The sequence below is a fragment of the Dromiciops gliroides genome, chromosome X (assembly GCF_019393635.1).
Source record: "Dromiciops gliroides isolate mDroGli1 chromosome X, mDroGli1.pri, whole genome shotgun sequence".
Taxonomy (NCBI): Eukaryota; Metazoa; Chordata; class Mammalia; order Microbiotheria; family Microbiotheriidae; genus Dromiciops; species Dromiciops gliroides.
Genome location: NC_057867.1, coordinates 84,822,815 through 84,843,541, shown reverse-complemented (window position 1 = coordinate 84,843,541; position 20,727 = coordinate 84,822,815). Strand labels below are relative to the sequence as shown.

The window sequence follows — 20,727 nt, the reverse complement described above, 5'->3', positions numbered from 1 at the left end:
TTTTGCTTCTGATTGTCCCTTCACCCAACATGCCCTCCCTTTTATAAACTCCCCCTTTCCTTCCCCCTACTTTCAAAACTAAAAAGCAATCTCCTCCTCCTCCTCTACCTTTTTATGAAATAAATATAGCTAAACAAAATAAACACAGTACATGAGTTTTAAAATGTCTCTTTTGTTAGGAATGGCTTTATCATAAATTATCTTACCATTTCCTTCCCCAACTCATTTTACAGAAAAGGAAAGAGGCAAACCAGGTTAAGTGACTTGCCCAAGGTCACACAGCAAGTGTCTGAAGTCAAATTTGAACACAGGAGGAGGGGTCTTTTTTCACTCCAGGCCCTGCCCTGTCTCCACTGAACCATCTACTGGATTGCCTGGGGTTACCCAGCTAGTACACATCTTGTCCATAGTTTCTGTTATAATAAATGTTTGGGGTTTGGGGGGGGATTTTTTGAGGGGCAATGAGGGTTAAGTGACTTGCCCAGGGTCACACAGCTAGTGAGTGTCAAGTGTGTGAATTTGAGTTCAAATCCCTCCAAAAAAAATTTTTTTTAATGTTTGTTAATTGTATGACTGATATAATGATTGACTCTGCAGAACTGCTATTTTTCCTTCATTTTAAAAATTCTTTGTAATAAGGAATAATATATATCTGGGTAAGGAGAGAGAAGGATATAAAACAAATGTCGGTGAAATTTTTATTTAAAAACAACAGTTGATTTTCATTTTTTCTTTATTGGAATTTTTAAAAGCCCATAAATAGAACAGGAAAAGTATTCAAATTTATACCACAAATCTGATCTTTTCCTTTTATTATTTATTTCAGGAGGGTTATAGGATAGACAGTTGAAATAATCTTTCCAGAAGACAAAGAAAAGCAAAATAATTTGCTACAGAAAAGTGAAGCTTTGGTAAATCTGGGATACCAAAAATACAAAACCTCAGTACAAATAGTTTGTAATGTTAAAGAACCTTTTGATCTAAGTAATAACATAGAAAAATATTCCAAGAAAAGGATCCCTCCATTAAATATGTTTATAAGACCACAGCCTTGATCCTTATAACAAGAATGAATAAATAACAATAAAGTGTAAAATGCTTCCTTAAGCAAGGTGCTGTGATTTTTAATTATGGCTAGTTAATAAAACTAAATTAATAGCAAAAAAAGTATCTGACCTAAGAAAAAATAAATCTTGATATGATGAAAAACTCTTATGTAGGGTTAACTTAGCAAAGTTCTCACCTCAAATCTTCATCTGAACCATCTTCAGTTTTTTTAGCTTTTTTATTTTTTATTTTCTGGGTGTTGTCTTTCAGGGTCTACTGTAACATGTGTACCACAGGAAAAAACCTAACTGTTTGAAAACTGTCATTTCATTCAAGCTATTCTCTCCTTAGTCAAAAAAAATATTCCTCAACAATTTTTTAAATAATAAAAAACTGATTTTTAAGAATACATTTTAGTTAAACTGACTTTTTTATGTACAATAGCAATTCAGAACTGTTCAAAGCAGATAGCTATTGGAATGGAACTAAAATCAAGCACTATTCTCTTTTCTTACTTTATTCTACATATCACCCCTCCCAAATCAAATGACACAACCAAGATTTCTTCTTACACATCTGTAAGGAGGAATATTGGACCAGGATGTCATAATGCTTATCTAAACATACAATAATCACCTTCCAAAAGGCAAATTTCTTTTTCCCCCTTTTTTGTTATGGTGGTAGAATTTTCTGGAGTAAGAAATAATTATTAAAAATGCCTATTAGGTCCAATTGTATATAATATTCAAAATAAATTTTTGATAAAGGTATTTTATCAGATTATATTTTATCAGAATTAATGTTCTCCACTGAACTCTAGACTAATAAAGGGAAGGGAGAATATTTTTAACCAATGTTAGCGACTTAAATTAGTACTTAGTAGTCTGAATATGTATACTTATAGCTTAAACATATAAATGTTAGGGGGTTCCTATTGAATATCTTGAGTTACCATAAAATTATATAATAATATATAGAGTAATAAGTTTCACTGGTCTGAGAACATCTTACAAATATTAGGTATTCCATAAATATTTGCCAAGCTGAATGAGCTGAAAAAGTTAGAACAAAGTTTATTTAACATGAAAACTACAAAAGATCATATAGCTCTTCTTTGAAGACTTTTGTCAATTCTTATCATACAGCACTGAGGTTTTCATAGACTCATGGAAGAACTCTGGTCTATTTTTTTAAAATCCATCAGATTTCTCTACTACTTTACCAAAGTAAACATCAGCTCCCTTATTTCAAAGGTGACTAGAAAGAAAAGTGGCAGTCTTACCACTCTGTAAATGCATTTTAGAAAACTGTTGTTAAGTTCCCTGGAAATTTTTTTTAAAACAGAATAAGGACAACTAGGAAATAACCATTTTTTTCATTTTAGACTTTTGTGTTCACTGCAACATGATTTCTCTTAATTGAAAAAACTAAGTATTAAGTAGGTGGATCACTTAGATGTAAGTTCATCTGCTGACATAAATGAAGAGCTGGATTCAGAAGGTGATACGGGAGAATCAGTGGTAGCAGTGACTATAGCTGGTGAACTGGAAGAAGATTCAGCAGAGGGATTATTTCCATCAAAGGTATCTGAAGATAAACTGGAAGAAATAAACATCACAGAAGTTGAGATGTGTGCAATGATAAGTTCCACTAAATTATTCAAAAGTGGTCCCTACCCCTCAAAAAAAACCCAAATGTGATGAAAAATAGTGCAATTGCTTTTAAAGCAATTAATTTTAAAGCAAGTAGTAAAATTAAGAGGAAAGGAATTTCAAGGTAAGATATTTTTTGTTCTTGTGGTTTTTTTCCTTAGGAATGTTGGACGTCCTACTGACTTACCAAGAAACTTTTCCTTGCAGTCATATGAATATTTGATCCCCTACCTGGTAAAATTTATATCTTTAATCACTTTACAGGGAAATGGGTTTTGTGATTTTTATGATTAATCTTAAGATTTAACCAAAAGAAAGTGTTTCCTCTACTTGCTTCAGTAATTAAGTGGCAGCATGGCATAGTGGAGAGAATGAAAGAGCAGTTATTAAATCTATCTACTCTTCCTGAATGGTCACTTCTCTGTAGGTACTCATGACCTTACTTTCTCCAGATTCTTTTCCTACTTCTCCACCCACCCCTCAGTACTTTTTGCTGGATGTTTCTATCCTAGGCTACCCTCATCTTTTTTTGTCTATGTAGTAAGCTGTTTTCTCACTTCATGAGTTTCCATTGATTTGATAATCATCTCTATACAGATAATTTTCCTAATTAACATCCAAATAATAACATCTTTTCTTCCAAACCCTCACCTCTTTTTGACTTCCCTATTTTACCACTTCTAACCCAGCTGAAATGTTGGTATCATCTTGACTTGTCACTTACAGTCATTCCACATGACTCTTAGTGCTATTTACAATAACTCTAGAGTATGTCCCTTTCTCTCCACTCATATTTCTAATTTGCTTCAAATTTATCTTTTACTACAAATCATCCTCCAGAGTGAGTTTCTAACTGTTATGGGCCCAGAGCACCCCAGAAGTTCTCTGAGCTACATCAAGGAACCTTTTCCTTGAGAAACTAAACCAAAAGACAGACACACCTAAAGAGATAAGTGGCACTGGGACTGGGGCTGAGCTAGCTCCGGTACCGCCACCCTTCAAGTCTCCTCCACCCCTGGGGAGATAAGTTTGGGTGTGGCTGCTGCTTTTGTGTAGAGAGATGGCTTGAGAGCTTTGCAGCCACTCCTCACCCAACTCCTCCAGCCACCACCAGTGGGGGATGGTCCTTCCTCACTAAGGGAACTTTCCACCCCCAACAGTCCTCTATAAAAGTATCTGCCTGTCTCCTACTTGAAGAAATTGGTATCTCAGAGCCACACTCTGTGCCATGCCTCTCTCCCCATGAGAAGTCCAATGATTTCTCTCTTGGTTTCCCTTCTCTTCCCCTGCCCTAAATAAACTACCATCTTATTCTAATTGCTTTTGTGTGCAAGAGGGTGTAATTCTTTAAAGAGGAATTCCTAAGGACCCCAAACCCCCATCCTATTTTCCCCATAACATAACCCATAAATTCCAACTGTTTTATTACCAAGATTAAATATAAGGTCCTCTGGCAATGTAAGGCCCTTTGCAGTGTAACCCTTTCTGACTTTTCAAGTCAAGCCAACCATCATTTATTAAATGCTTATGTTAACCTGGAAATTGCCTAACCAAAAAAAAAAATAGTGGAATCATGGGGAATTATATTCAGGAGAGTATAAGCATTAGTGACCACAGATGCTCTAGGAATCATAGGAACATTCACTGCTCAGGTCTTGGACAAGCAGTCACATGAGCTCAAGAAAGACGAATTATAGGGAGCTAAAAGACCAAAGGATAGGTAGTACTTAATAAGAAGCCTAATGCTCCTAATTGCCTCTGAAAAGGGGATAGAGTGAGATTCAAGGAAGAGGTTTAGAAGGATCCAACAGAATTTGGTTTGGAGAGGCACTAAGAACCTTACCAACTTCAGAAGAGTTAAAAGCCCGGGGGTAGGATAGCAGGATGGGACTTCTTCCAGGAGTGGGGAAAAGCAGATTAAGACTGGAGCTGTCAGGATATGGGGAAAGCTTTATCAGAAAGAGGGAGAGCTGGATATCATTATGGGGAGAGAATTAAATAGAGTTCTATATCTGGTGAAAGTCACAGCCTAGAAGGTGGCGAGCTGCATCTTTTTACATTTTCATTAGAAATTAATTGTAACAGTAGTCATATCTTTCAGAAAAAATAGATGATACCTCATTAAGGTTGGCTCTGATAATTCACACTTTTTGCCTAAAAATACCATTAATAGTTAGTACAACTTTTAAAAGGTAGAATATTAAGGGAAAGGAAAAGGTTAAAACAGCATAAATGTTTTTAACAATAACACCAGATAGTAAAACAAATTACAGTTGAATATCCTATTTTGAAATTAAACTTACTCCAACATTAAGTTACTAAACACAGAAAACCATCATAATATTTGAATTGCTAGGGGTATGAAAACTTGAAATATCTGTGAAGCTTGAAGAAAACAGTAAAAGTTTAAGAAAGTTAAAACAAAGTTGTTTTTAACTACCACACCATTATTAATGTGTATAATTATTACTGCTTAACAGTTATTGAGAAAAACTATGAAACAGCACCACTGCTAAGTGCAAGAAATTTTTTTGGCATATTAGGGAAACCTCCAGTTTTCAGAATTTTAAAATGTGTTCTTATTTTTCCCAGAGTCAAACATTCATTATACCTAGATAGTGAGTATCACAGAGGGAAAACTTGAACCCAGACTTTGAGATCACATTTTTGTGAATTCACAGTAATACTGCATTTCTTTTTTTTCTTTTTTTTTAGTGAGGCAATTGGGGTTAAGTGACTTGCCCGGGGTCACACAGCTAGTAAATGTTAAGTGTCTGAGGCTGGATTTGAACTCAGGTACTCCTGACTCCAGGGCTGGTGCTCCATCCACTGTGCCACCTAGCTGCCCCAATACTGCATTTCTAAGCAAACAGCTTTGAGTATTTGACATTGTAACAATTGCACTTATAGCAATTTGTAAACTCAAAAGAATACTCTATAATTATCACATATCCATATTACAAATTGACAAACTGAAGTAACTTGCTTTAAGGTCATGCAATTAACAAATTTCCAGATCCAAATTTTTAAACAATTTATCTTAATGCAAATCTCAAAATAACCGGCGACTTTAAAACTCCACACATCTTATTAGAAGACATATTTCATTTAAAATAGGATGAATAAATTCAGTTACAATTGGAACTATTCCCAACTAGTAAATTCTCAATTTATCTGAAGCCCATCTATTAGCATTTCAATATCAGACCCTTATTATTGATATGGGGAGAGCGATAGGAGAAAGCACGTGGGTCCTTAGGATTCCTCTGTAAAGAATTACACTCTCGCACAAGACCTAATCAGGAATAAGAGAACAGGTTTATTGGGGTACAAGAGAAACCGGCCGGGAGGAAGGTTTTGCCAGAACAAAACGCTTCCCCCAACTGACTTGTGGGGTGCCATTTTATAGGGTTTCCATGGGGGGTGGGTAAGAGTCTCTTATTGGGTGAGGGGCTGGTGGTCTTCCTGCATTGCGCTGTGGTAGGAAGAATCCCTCGTGAGAGATCTGGTGGTGGGTGTCAACTTTGTCCTGATGGGTCTAAGCAGTCTGCTGATGGGTGGTTCCAGGTGGTCTTCTCCTGGATTACCTCATCCAGATGCTTAGGAGGACTGGAATGTGGGGTGATGGTCCTGGAGCATGCTCAGTTCAATCTGTGCCACTTATCTCCGTTAGGTGGGTGTGTGTGTCCTTGATTGTGTTCAAGGAGAAGCCTACTTGATTTCAAGGGAAAACCCCTGAGGTTTCAAGGAAAAGGTTCCTTGAACCCCCCAGAGAATTGTTGGGGTGACCGGGGCCCATAATCCTCCCATGACATTATCATTTTTACCTGGTGATAAACACTGGTGACTTGAGAAGCCAGATAGTTCCCCAAATTTAAAAAGAACCATAATTTGGGATTCATAAAACCTAGATTTAAACTAATATTGAAGATCAATTCTCAACTAAAGTTTGAACAAATTTCTTAAAAACAGGTAATAAAATCAAACTAGTCTTTCTGCCTCTCTGTGTAAATTACCTTTCTGACAATTCTACTTTGAGTGGCACCCTAATCCTAACTGAGTGCAAGATAAAGGACTTAGCTTGAAAAACAAGGGACACACATACACATATAGAACATTTTAACACAAATAGCATTCTACAAGGACAGACACAAAAATAATGGTAAAATAACCTTAAAATAATTTAGCATGCACAAATTGAGTTCTCCTCTATCCTCAAAGACCTATTAATTTGAGCCAGACCAATTTTTTTTTTAAATAAAATTAGACCTTTTTCTGAGGGACAAAATGTTCTATCAAAAATCCTATTTTCCTCCCTCTTTCTTTTTTTTTTTTAAGGGAGGAGGGTTCAGTTTCAGATTCTCACTTAATTGATTCAAAATGCCATTGAAAAAGGAAAAAGAAAAAAAAAACAAAGTCCCACTCAGGGCCTTTAGCTGGCAGAATCAAAACCAAACTCAAAAAGGAGTGACCCCACTGTGGCCACCAGTGTAGTGGGTCAGACTTGAATCCTGCTAGTACTTGCAATCATGTGGTACATGATTTGAAAACAAAACCCGGCAGCCATCCTTTCTAGGACCTGTCGGAGTAGCCATACATGGTCCATAAAAACCTGCAGCCATCCCCTTTTGGGGGACCTGTCAGAATGGACCCATTACAAAAATCATCCATGGACATAACCAGACCCCCGACCAAAGAGCTTTTTAGGAACTCAAGCGAAAAGAATGCGAGTTCTGAATTTGAGAGACCCTTACCCAAGCCAGGCCTCCGAATTTGAGTCCAGACTGGAACACAAAAGATTCCTGCAGGCACCAAGCATCCAAAAACGGTGGCTGGCTGGGCACGGAGTCTTCAAATCCCGGAAAGAGCCCCCATATGTTAACCTGGAAATTAAGGAAACAATATAGGAGAAATAAGGTCTTTAATCGGGGCAGAGGAACTATAGCTCGCAAAGCTTGGAAGCTAGGAATACCCAAAGATGGGAACAGAAGACAGGGTTTTAATGGGGTAACAGAACAAAAAGGGAACCAAAAGATTGCTCCATATAGATAGCTAATTAATGTAAATGAACCTTTGACAAAAGAAATAATAGAACTGTTCCAATAGGCATTACTGACTCTGAACAGAAACTACTTAATGTAACTGGACCCTTTTTACATAATAACATAAAGTCCAGGGAATAAGATGGGAAACTTTGGGAGTGGATAAGTTGCTTGAGCGAAGGTCCCTAAGTCCATCAAGAGTCTGGAAATGACAAAGACTGCCAGCCCCAGGCAAAGAAAACATATCAAAGAGAGGGGGTAAAAAGAAAGAAAACAGTCAGATTAATGATGTTATCCATTTTAGGTAGGGTCCATATAGGGATAGTTTGGGAGATTCAGGAATGCAGTTGCAGAGGAATGAAGACATGGCTCCTCAGTAACAGAGACTCCATAACACAGGCTCCTCTATAACATAGAGGTTCTTGGAGGAACCAGCTAATCAGAAGCCTCAGGGACAAAGAATCTTTTCATTCAGGAGTGGATTGTAGCAGGGAATGTGATTGCTTTCACAGAAACATTATGAGAGATTCAAGAGTGCAAAGAACACTTAAGTGTTCCCACAAAGTCCATGACACATCTATATTGTCCATGCCTCTCCTTAAACATGACACTCCAATTTTCAACTTTGTGTATTTTCCCTGGAGGCCTCCCATTCATGGAATGTTTTTACTTTTGGTTCCTGGTTTCCCTCAAGAAACAGTACCTTCTGCAAGAGTCCTTTCCTGCTTCCTGGTCTCCCTCCCATTTAGACCTCATCCCCACCCATTTAGACCACACCCACACCCCCTCTTTTGTATATAGCTATGTACATATTATTCCCCCTTAGAATGTAAGCTCCTTGAGGGTGGGGACCATGTTTTCCCCTTTTTTCCTGTAGCCCCAGTGCTTTTCATGTCTAGTACATAGTGAGCAATTAATAAATATAAGTATAAATATAAATGATGTAGGATGAGTTTAATTGATCAGATTGGTCGTGAGGCATCCCAAAGAATTACAAGAGTCAGTGACTAAGTTTCCCAAGTGTTATTGCAATACTGTGAGTGACCACAGGGAGGACACCATGGAGGTGTTTCTCCAATAGGGAAAGAGAAGACAAGTTATATTTATAGTATGGATAAATTGATTATCAGTCTCATAATAATCTCTACCTTAGGGAGGTACAGGGGAGACCCTATCCTAATATGGAGTTCCTGGAGGCTTAAGCCAACCCATGAAGCAAGTCCCTTTTTCCAAAGAGGTGTGTTTTGGGGGTTTATACGTTATAAGGTGAACTGGGGACAAATTTGGCTTTTTCTGTGCATGTTGCCTCAACTGTGTTTTTCATTCCCTGGCCTAGTTTCTGGGTATTAACACTTATCAATTAGGATTTCTTTAGCCTGTCTCTATGTTTTTGTTGTAGTTAAGGTCTCTATGACCTGTCTCTTTATTTCTGTTTTAAGTGGTGATTAATGGGGGTAATTAATAGAAGCCAGACCTCCAGGTACCAGTTAACAAGAACATGCCAGCCCATGTTCTAGGGCTTAACAAAGCAAGGTTTGCACAGCTGAGTGCTCTTGGACCCTGGGAGACTGACCAAGCATTGTCTCTGGAAACTCTTGCTGCTTCAGTGACCATGACCCAAGTATGGGGAGGGGGAACTCAGTCAGAGGGGCTACAGAGAACCTTCTGGGTTCACCACATTTAGTAGAATTTGTGAATCCAGTTGGTCCTCCAGCACTCCCAACCCCACTGTTGGTCATTCATTTCTGCTTTGTCTAATACAGGGTTATTTGAAGTCTTATATTTTATATTTTTGTATTCATCTATTTCTTTAAGTGGTCATTTTTGTCAGCATTTAAGTCAAGCAAATCAGTTTCTCATAATTTCTTTAATTCTTCAGTTTTTTTAAATCTTCCTTTTTATTTTGATAAACATGACTTTATTTATCTTGCTTGCTTGGCAAACTGATTACCCTATGCCCAAAGGGCTATAGAACTGTGCACACCCTTGGATCCATCAATACCACTGATAGGTTTATATCCCAAAGATATCCCCGAAACTGAAAAAAGAACTATTTCTACAAAGAAATTTATAGCAGCTATCACTGTGGTGGCTAAGCACTGGAAATCAAAGGAATGCTCATTAATTGAGGAATGGCTAAACAAGCTGTGGCATCTGATGGTGATGGGATATGATTGTGCTCTAATGAAGAGCAGGATGATTTCAGAAAATCCTGGAAAGACTTGTAGGAACTGATGTATAGTGAAGTGAGCAGAACCAAGAGGACACTGTACACAGAGAGAGCAATATTGTTTGGTGAAGAATTGTTAATGACTTAACTATGCTCAGCAATATAACAATCAAAGACAATCCCAAAGGACTCATGATACTATCCACCTCCAGAGAAAGGACTGATACTGAACACAGATGGAAGCATGCTATTCTTCACTTTCTTTCATTTTTTTTCCTTTATTAAGGGTTTTTAATGCAATTACTAACATGGTAATGTCTTACGTAACTGCACATAGGAATTCAAAACTTCAGATAAAATGTTTATCATTTTAAAAAGAAAGAAAGAAAGTGTGACAGAGCCAATTAGATAGGAATAAAAGATGTGTTTTGTAACAGTGGACTTCAAAGAGGTAGGTTGGCAACCCACTTTGGACATTTCCACTGTTTTCTCCAGGCACAGTCAGTTATCTTTATGCATGAAAAGTGTACATATTCAGATGGTAAAAATAAGTCCAATGTTGGCTTTGGCAAAAACAAATGAAACTTGACTCTATTGAATATCAAAACTGACATTTGTATTTTAAAATCAGAAGTGTTTTTTAATCTAAACTAGAATGCCTTTTAAAAATTCTTAAATTTTTTTCTATTTAATATCTAATTAAAAAATCAGGGGGCTGCTAGGTGGTGCAGTGGATAAAGCACCTGCCCTGGATTCAGGAGTACCTGAGTTCAAATCCGGCCTCAGACACTTCACACTTACCAGCTGTGTGACCCTGGGCAAGTCACTTAACCCCCTTTGCCCCGCAAAAAACAAAAAACAAACAAAAAAAAAATCAAAGGTAGTACTCACCACACATTTAGCTCTGACATATGTGTAACATCAGAATAAAGCATGTTGGTTATTCCTTGAAAAAATCTCTTTGGTTGATCTTCAGTATCCATTTCACCTGTGGAAAAGAAGCAATAAAAAATGCTCATTATGGGGGGAAAAAGTACTCACCATTAGTCTGAAAAGACCAGTTTATCTATCCACCTTTCCATCCATCCATCCATTTTATCTATTATCTATCATAACTGTTTCTTTCTCTATCATTATAAGTGGAAATCATCACAAGACAGAAAGAAGCAGTTGAAGTAAAGAAACTAAATGAAACTTGGTGAAGGGTTCAATTAAAGCATGTCTTCCCAAGAGCATTTAAAGCTACAACTAGAAGAATCACATTAAAAATAGGAATCAGGAGGACTTAAGTTCAAATGCAGCTTCAGACACTTGACACTCACTATATGTGTGACTTTGGGCAAGTCACTTAACCCCAACTGCCTCACCATAAAACAAAAACAAAAACAAAAATAGAAATGATCTAAAAAAGTATTTTAAAACAAATTAAAGTGTATCTATTACATTTGAGTTGTAACACCACAGTCTCTGATATGTTGTATACAGAAGTAAAGATGAGACAAGTCTAGCAACTAGAACAAACATACAAAGAAAGTTATTGATTAAGGTGCCTTTTTTTTTTAAAGCCCACTGAAGGTTTGATTTTCAAGAAAGCTGAAAGGGAGAAAGATACCAAAGAGTTAGCAGAGAAAAAACCTATGGCAATTAATATAATACCAAAAGGCAACAAAATACTAATCTACATATTTACTTGCTCAAATTTATAATACTTTTATAATTTATAATACTTCTAAAAATGCTTAAAGTACAGTTAATTTTATAGATGAAGAAAATGAAGCAAAAGTGGTTTAAGTGCCTAGGTCCAGAAGATGAATTTACTTGTTTCCAGGTCAGGAATTTTATCCACTGTACCATGTGACTGCCCAACTCACCACCCAGTTTATTATTTATTTAATATGAAAAACTGATTTTGTAGAACCTTAAAAGTTTTCTGCCAACAAAGAATAAGAAAGAGGTAAACATGTCTGTTATCGTTAAAGAAGATAACTTCCTTAAGATTTAAATCTACTTGACCTAGGCCTGGAGATGTGAGGGCCTGAGTTTAATTCTAGACTCAGACATTTATCAGCTATGAGACCTAGGTAAGCCACTTAGCCATGTTTGCCTTAGTTTCCTCATTTGTAAAATGAGCATTATAATACACCTACCTGCCAGGTTGTGAGGATCAAATGAAATATTAAATTTGAAAAGCTTAATATGGCACCTGGCATGTAGTAAGTTAGAACTACATAAAAGTAGCTATTATTATTATTATTAATGACAGAGGGTGCAATTTGAAGAGAAGACATCATGAAATGAGGCCAATTATGCAATAAATGAGAACAACCTTTTAATTTGTGACAGGGATTAATGCAAAGGTAGCAGCAACTGTGTCATGTGATATGAAAAGTAGCAAAGAGGGAGCTGTCTTTTTTTCCCTGCGTGAAATACAAAGCAAGGTTCTCAGCTAAAAATATGGGAGAAGGCAAAAGTATGGGAGGTTTGAGAATAGACGAAACATTTTAGAAAAGTTGCAGTGGGACAGTTACTTAAAAAATTGTTTTATAGCAGTAAGGGCCCAGTTGAGGTTTGAATAGTGTAGGAGTGAAAAAGTTAGAAGATAGTGGGAAGCTTGTAGGGCAAGATCAGGATTATGATAAGGGACAAGGAATTCAAGAAAACAGTAAAGAGCTGAAATGGTCAAGAAGGAGAGTATATCATTGATGACCAAGGGTCATGGTAAAGATGAACAAAAGGAATTTAGAGTTGTAATGACAACAGTATGATAAATACGTTCTCAGTAAGTATTACAATTCTATTTTGAAATTCATGTACATGTACAGTACCTTTTCTTTTTACTGCTCCAAGTATACTTGGTCTAATACAGTTGATGGGACTATGACTTCTTCTGCTAAAGTTATATATAACAATATATTGTCAGTAATAGATATATTATTTAATAATGAAAATAACAGTAGTAATGAGATGTATAGAATTATAAGACAATAAAGGAAAAATCATTACAATTAAGGGAAAGGTTTCTAGTTCCAAGTCCATCAACTAATCATAATAATTATGGTTTACATAATCCATTTTTCATATTTCACTGATCCCTTAGAAAACTTTTTTAAAAGTTATTTTAGTGTTGTGAATCTAAAAACAGAACCACAGGATTTTTAAGATATTGCTTTAAGTAACTCTCTGGCTGAGAAAATAAGCAACTATACTTGATTCAATTTTTAACTAGGTAAATGTCATAGTTACTCAAGTAGATGAAAACTTATTACTTGAATATATCAGATATTTTATTAAATACTCAACATGTATTTGTGTTGGAAGTCAGCAAGGACATTATGGCAGACAACAGCTATTACATCCATAATCACATCAATACAGAATTTTGTGTGTGCTAATACACTATAATAATTACCACCTCCCCCCCAAAAATAATTATAACCCATATGTACTATCTCATCTGTAGACAGTAGTGTGACTAGCACAGGCTATCTATTGCTCTTTACTCTCTCATCTTCAATGATTTTTTCAATTATTCTTAATTCTACGTGTCCTGATTTTCATCATTCATAATGAAGAACCTTCTAAGATTCTAGGTCATTCATTTCCTTAGCTTCTTCAACCTTCATGACCTCCATTTTCATTGTCTTAGCTGTCCAAGAGGTCTCACACCTTAGTTTTCCAGTCATTTAAAAATGGTCAAACTTAACTTTAAATAAATCATGCATGGTCCAATCCCTGAGAAATAAAAAATATGGGACTATGACAGAGTGCCTAGAATGTGGAATGGAACTCAAGGAAGTTAAAGCCAAAAAAAAGAGAGGTCCCATATATATCAAAATTGTGTGGAGTAGCAAAGAACTGGAAACAAAGTAGTTGGGGAATGACTAAACAAGAATGTAAGAGATAAAAAAATATGAAGAATTAAGAGAAGCTTAGGAAGAGCTGGATAAACTAATAAGTGATATGAAGAGAACCATAAAAAAATATATAAAGTATGTTAATGAAAAAATTAAAACTGACATTATTATTATAGTAATGATCAAAATGTTTCCTTAGTTGAAGAATTGAAAGGAATGAGGGGGCTACAGGTGACAATACTGCACTTACTCTCTGACTCAGTTGATGTTTTGGGGAAGAGGAGAATATTCAGAAATAGGTAACATAAATAGAAAGGTATTAGTCAAAAAAATTTTTTTAAAGGACCACTAAAAAGTGGCACTAGTATATTCTCTGATCTCTTTTCTCTTCTTCCAGCTCTTCTATCTTTCACATAGTTTCATTCTTTCAGTTCTGTCTTTGTTTCCTACAAATATGCCAAACTTTCTCTTGTACTCTTTTTTTTTTCCCGAAGCAATGAGGGTTAAGTGACTTGCCCAAGGTCACACATCTAGTAAGTGTCAAGTGTCTGAGGCTAGATTTGAACTCAGGTCCTCCTGAATTCAGGGCTGCCCCTCTTGTACTCTCTCTTTTCCTCCACATCTACTTTGTCCTCAGCCTCTTAAAATCTGGCTTTCATTCTCAATGCTACTGAAACTGCTTCTTCAAAAGTCACTAACAATTGGACCAGATATTTTCACATGTGAATTTTACCACAAGTGAATTCAACCAAGAACAATTAAGCTCAATACTTTATGAACTATTGGGAAAAATAGGGGAAGGAGTCCTACCAAATTCTTTTTTTGAGATGAATATGGGTGCTAATAACCAAACCACGAAGAGCCAAAACTGAAAAAGAAAAGTATTGATGAAGTTCCCTAATGAATACTGAACCAAAATTTCTAAATAAAATATTCAGATTACAGCAATATTTTATGCCAGGAATTCAAGGCTGGTTCATCACCATCAGCATAACTGACCATATAAATAACAAAACCAACACTAGAGAGCATAGGAATAAATGGAGCTTACCTCAAAATGATTAACAATTATCTAAAACCATCAACAAGCATTCATTGTCTGTAATAGGGATAAGCTAGAAGCCTTCCTAATAAGATCAGAGGTGAAGTAAGATTGCTCATTATCACCTGTATCATTTAATACTGTACTAGAAATGTTAGCTATAGCAATAAGAGAAGAAAAGGAATTAGCACAGGCAATGAGGAAATAAAACTCTCACTCTTTGCAGAGTATACTTAGGAAATCCTACAGAATCAACTAGAAAACTGCTTGAAATTACTAGCAACTTTAGCAAAGTTGCAGGATACAAAAAAAAAACCTCACATAAAGCATCAGTATTTCTATTACCCAAAAGGCCCAGCAACAACTGATAGAAAAAGAAATCCTATTTAAAATAACTATAGACAACATAAAATACTTGGGAGTCTACCTCCCAAGACAAACACAGCAACTATATGACCAGAAGTAAATATTTTTCACACAAATAAATCTAAACAATTAGAAAAATTTTAATTGCTCATGGGCAAGCCAGTATTATAAATGACAATATAATATAATAATGTAATTTATTATTTTATAATAATAAAATGATGGTCCTTCCTAAATTAATTTATTCATTTAGTACTATACTATTCAAACTATCAAAAAACTTTATAGATATCGAAAAAAACAATAACAAAATTCATCTGGAAAAAACAAAAGCTCAAGGATATAATGGAAATCAATGAAAAAAATATGAAAGAGGATGGTACCACTACAGTAATTTAGTATATGACACACCCAAAGAGCCATGCTTTTGGAATAAAAACTCACTATTTGACAAAAACTGCTGGGAAAAACTGGAAAACAGTACAGCAGAAACCAGGTATAGACTAACATCTCACACCCACATTTCAGAGATCAATTTTTAGGAGGGAGCTTTAATCCTATTGAGAGAAAAGACCCTATTTGGACTTTTCTCAGAGCCTTAAAGACATTGAGTGAGTCTAGTTTCAAGCCCCACCACTTTGTTGCCCACGCTTACCAGCAGGGAGCCACAAGGCACACAAGACCTGCTCTTCATGGTAGCTAAGCTTAGGTGGCAGTTCACCTTGAGGGGCCCAAGGTGATTCCCACGTGACCCCAATGTTCAAACCCCAATTTGTGTTTCTTGACAAGTTATGTATGGTTATGTATGTTAACACAGCACTGTTCTAGTGAGGAATGGGGACGTTCTTGCCTAGAATAAGTTTAAGGTCTAGTGCTGCAACCTGATTGGTCAACTGGTGCAATCTGGTTGTTAAAAGGGCAGTCTGATTGGTCAACTGATACAATCTGATTGGTGCTCACAGTTACCATATATGGGAGGTTGGTGCCACATGTTGTGATTGGTTGTTTTTGTAATGCTGTATGTAAATGGGAACTATAATGCCATGAGGGACCCTTGGTGGGTAACATTGTGGGACCTCACTTCAGTGCACTCTCTGGTACATTCAGAAGAGTGACCATCTTCGAAGATGAATAAAGACAGCTCCTAGCAACACTTGAGCTGCTAACACTTGAGTTGAACAACATTATTTGAGCTTTGTTTATAACACTGTTCAGGATATACAGGGGAGGTGGAGAATAGACTATTAAACCACACCAATCTGAATGTGCCTTTGCTCTCAGAGGGTTTCTCCCTCTAGACCTTGATGTCATCATGCCAGAGCTCATTTTAATATGGACCAGCCTCAAGTAACATCAATCAATGGAACTGAATGACACTGACCAAATGGCTTTGACCAGTGGGTAAGGAGCCACCTCTACTGCAAGAGGAAGGGTACTGGACCACAAGATGCTTACTTTTTTTTTCCCTGGGACTCTCCTGAGCTCACCAGGCACCCTCTCCTCCCTCTTTCTTGACCAAATGTTTTGGGTATGTAATAGTTTAGGTCTGTAATCCTGTGACTAGTGAAGAAGTTAGGGAAACGCTACACAGTCAATTGTTTACTAATATTTAATATACTTTAATAATAAATGCTTAATGCTAAAAACTGTTGCAATGGCCATTAATTTATAAGTAGCTAATATTTTAGTAACCCCAGCACAGTCACACAATAATTTAATAAATACAATATGAACAGGAAATTTTCAAGCAAAAAAAGCAAAGGTATCTATAATCATATGAAAAAATGCTCTAAATCATGACTGATTAGAGAAATGCAAATTAAATAACTGAGGTATCACTTCACACCTATGAGAGTGGCAAATATAACAAAAAAGGACAATATTGGATATTGGAGGGGATATGGGAAAACTGGGATGCTAATCCACTTCTGGTGGAGTTGTGAAAATATCTAACCATTCTGGAGAGCAATTTGGAACCAAAAGGCTATAGAACTGTGCATACCTTTGATCTAGCAATATCACTGCTAGGTTTATATCTCAAAGACATCCCCCAAAAGAAAAAAAAGACCTATTTGTAGAAAAATATTTGTAGCAGCTCTTTTTGTGGTGTTTAAGAATTAGAAATCAAAGGAATGCCCATTAATTGGGGAATGGCTAAACAAGCTGTGGTATATGATGGTGATAGAACATTCTTGTACTCTAAGAAAGGACAAGCAGGATGACTTCAGAAAGGCCTGGAAAGACATGTATGAAATGATAAATTATGAAGTGAGCAGAATCAAGAGAATATTGTGCACAGAGACAGCAAAACTGTTTGATAAAGAATTGTGAATGACAATGATCCAAGACAATCCCATACTATCCACTTCCAAAGAAAGAACTGATATTAATGGAACAGACTGAAGCATGCTATTTTTACTTTCTTTCATTTTTTTCTTTTATTCAAGACTTCTAGTACAAAATGACTGATATGGTAAAGTTTTACATAATTGTACATGCATCATCTGTATCTGATTGCTTACTGCCTCAGGGAAGCAATTGGGGTTAAGTGACTTGCCTAGGGTCACACAGTTGGTAAGTGTTAAGTGTCTGAGGCCAGATTTGAACTCAGGTACTCCTGACTCCAGGGCTCATGCTCTATCCACTGCACCACCTAGATGCCCCTACCACTCTCTCTTAATGTCTTTTTTTTTTCTTTCTTTCTTTAAACTTCTTTCCTCCACCCAAAGTCCAAAAGTAAATCTACTTCTCACCTTCTTTATCAAGGACTTTCACCTAGGTTCACAACCTCAGTGGCTATCTTCAAATATTCACCCTTTCTGACTCCATCTCCTGGCTCGATGTATTTTCACAGGCTACCCCCTTTCTGGAATGTTCCCCCTAACTATAATTAATTCCTCCTCTAAGCACTCAATACATTCTAATCTATATTACAATTAATTGCATATATGCCTTATTTATTCATAAGCCCACTTTTATATTTTATTGAACTGAAACTGAGATTTGGAAAAAGACAGCAAGGCAGAAGAGAGAAAGGGGAGGAAGCTGGTCTTTAAAAGAAGGAAATAACTTAATAAATAATAGGTGGGAGGGGAAGTTGGAAGTTTAAGGTATTACAAGTGGATAAATAATTATTCGTACCACAGTACTAAAAGTCATTTGATGAATATAGTTTTTTGAATTATGAAGAATATACTCCATAATTTCACCATGTGGAAATTTTTTGTAAATACTCAATTTGTTTTTTTTTAAATATCATAGAGCCCCCATTAAGGTCCAACACATCAAGATTCTTCAAAGCTCTGAAATCAGAAGGAAGCTTATTGAATTCCACCAAGTTCTCAGGTGTTGCTTAGAAAGATATGCCTATAATAGAGGAAACAGACAGTAATACTATACCTAGTAAGGGATCAGAATCTTCCCTTCTCAGAATTAGATAAATCTAGCCACAAAATAAATAAGGAAGAAGTGAAAGAGGTGAATAGAACACTATAAAAGTTAGACATAATAGATATCTGGAGAAAATTGAATGGGGATAGAAAGGAATATGCCTTTTTCTCAGCAGTACATGTCACATTTTCAAAAACTAACCATGTATTAGGGCACAAAAACATCATAGTCAAATGTAGAAAGGCACAAATATTAAATGCATTCTTCTCAGATCATGATGCAATAAAAATTACATGTAATAAAGAGCCATGGAAAGGTAGACTGAAAATCAATTGGAAACTAAATGATTTCATTGTAAAGAATGAGTGGGCCAAACAACAAATCATAGAAACAATCAATAACTTTATCCAATAGAATGACAATGAGACAACATACCAAAATCTATGGGATGCAGCCAAAGCAGTGTTTAGGGGAAATTTTATAGCTCTAACTGCTTACATGAATAAAAAAGAAAAAGATATCAACGAATTGGGCATGCAACTTAAAAAGCTAGAAAAAGAACAAATTAGAAATCTCCAATTAAATACTAAATTAGAAATCCTGAAAATTAAAGGAGAAATTAATAAAATTAAAGGCAAGAAAACTATAGAATTGATCAACAAAACTAAGAGCTGGTTTTATATAAAAAAAAACAATAAAATAGATAAACCACCGGTTAATTTAATTAAAAAATATTTGATTAAAAAATTTGAAAAAAAAAGAAGAAAACCAGATTACCAGTATCAAAAATGAAAGGGATGAGCTTACCACCAATGAAGTGGAAATTAAAGTAATAATTAGGAACTATTTTGCCCAACTGTATGCCAATAAATTTGACAATCTAAATGAAATGGATAAATATTTACAAAAATACAAACTGCCCAAGTTAACTGAAGAGGAAATAAAATCCTTAAATAAACCCATATTAGAAAAAGAAATTGGGGCAGCTAGGTGGCGCAGTGGATAAAGCACCAGCCCTGGATTCAGGAGTACCTGAGTTCAAATCCGACCTCAGACACTTAACACTTACTAGCTGTGTGACCCTGGGCAAAGTCACTTAACCCCAATTGACTTACCAAAAAAAAAAAAAAAAAGAAATTGAACAAGCCATTAATGAACTCCTAAAAAAAAACCCCTCAGGGCCAGATGGGTTTATAAGTGAATTCTACCAAACATTTAAAGAACAACTAATTTCAATATTATATGAATTATCTGGAAAAATAGGTGAATGAATTCTAGCAAATTCATTTTATTACACCTATATGGTGGTGATACCAAAACCACGCAGAGCCAAAACAGAGGAAGAAAATTATAGACCAGTTTCCCTAATGATTATTGATACTAAAATCTTAAATAAGATATTAGCAAGGAGATTACAGCAAGTGATCATCAGGATAATACACTATGACCATGTGGGATTTATACCAGGAATGCAGGGCTGGTTCAACATTTGGAAAATTATTAACATAATCAACCAAATCAATAAGAAAACTAACCAAAAGCATATGATAATTTCAATAGTGGCAGAGAAAGCTTTTGACAAAATACAGCACCCATTCCTAATAAAAACACTAGAGTGCTTAGGAATAGGTGGAGCTTTCCTTAAAATAATAAGCAGTATCTATCTAAAACCATCAGCAAGCATCATATATGTAATGGAGATAAGTTAGAGGCCTTCCCAATAAGATCAGGGGAGAACAGGGATGTCCATTATCACCTCTATTATTTAATATTGTACTAGAAATGTTAGCATTAGCAATCAGAGAAGAAAAAGGAATTAAAGGAATTAAAATAGGCAAGGAGGAAACAAAACTATCACTCTTTGCAGATGATATGATGGTATACTTAGAGAATCCTAGAAAATCAACTCAAAAATTACTGGAAACAATTAACAACTTTAGCAAAGTAGCAGGATATAAAATAAATCCACATAAATCATCAGCATTCCTATACATGACCAACAAAGTTCAGCAGCAAGAGATAGAAAGAGAAATTCCATTTAAAGTAATGATAAACAATATAAAATACTTGGGAGTCTACTCGCCAAGACAAACCCAGGAACTCTATGAACACAATTACCAAACACTTTTCACACAAATCAAATCAGCTCTAAATAACTGGAAAG

At 35.8% G+C, this 20,727-nt stretch overlaps 1 protein-coding gene across 3 annotated transcripts in view; it reads right to left on the bottom strand.

Moving 5' to 3' along the window:
• Nucleotides 1–721: 721 nt before the first annotated feature.
• LOC122733347 (P2R1A-PPP2R2A-interacting phosphatase regulator 1-like) overlaps nucleotides 722–20,727 on the bottom strand; it is a 39,875-nt gene continuing 19,869 nt past the window's right edge. For 2 of the 3 annotated variants that reach the window (XM_043973655.1, XM_043973657.1), the window contains 4 exons: nucleotides 12,737–12,801; nucleotides 10,803–10,899; nucleotides 7,454–7,582; nucleotides 722–2,645 (listed from right to left, as the gene is read on the bottom strand). In XM_043973655.1, coding sequence (XP_043829590.1) covers nucleotides 2,495–2,645; nucleotides 7,454–7,582; nucleotides 10,803–10,899; nucleotides 12,737–12,801 — 442 coding nt within the window. In that variant the 3' untranslated portion in view covers nucleotides 722–2,494. The remainder of the gene's footprint in view (nucleotides 2,646–7,453; nucleotides 7,583–10,802; nucleotides 10,900–12,736; nucleotides 12,802–20,727) is intronic. The other variant, XM_043973656.1, reaches the window with a different exon arrangement.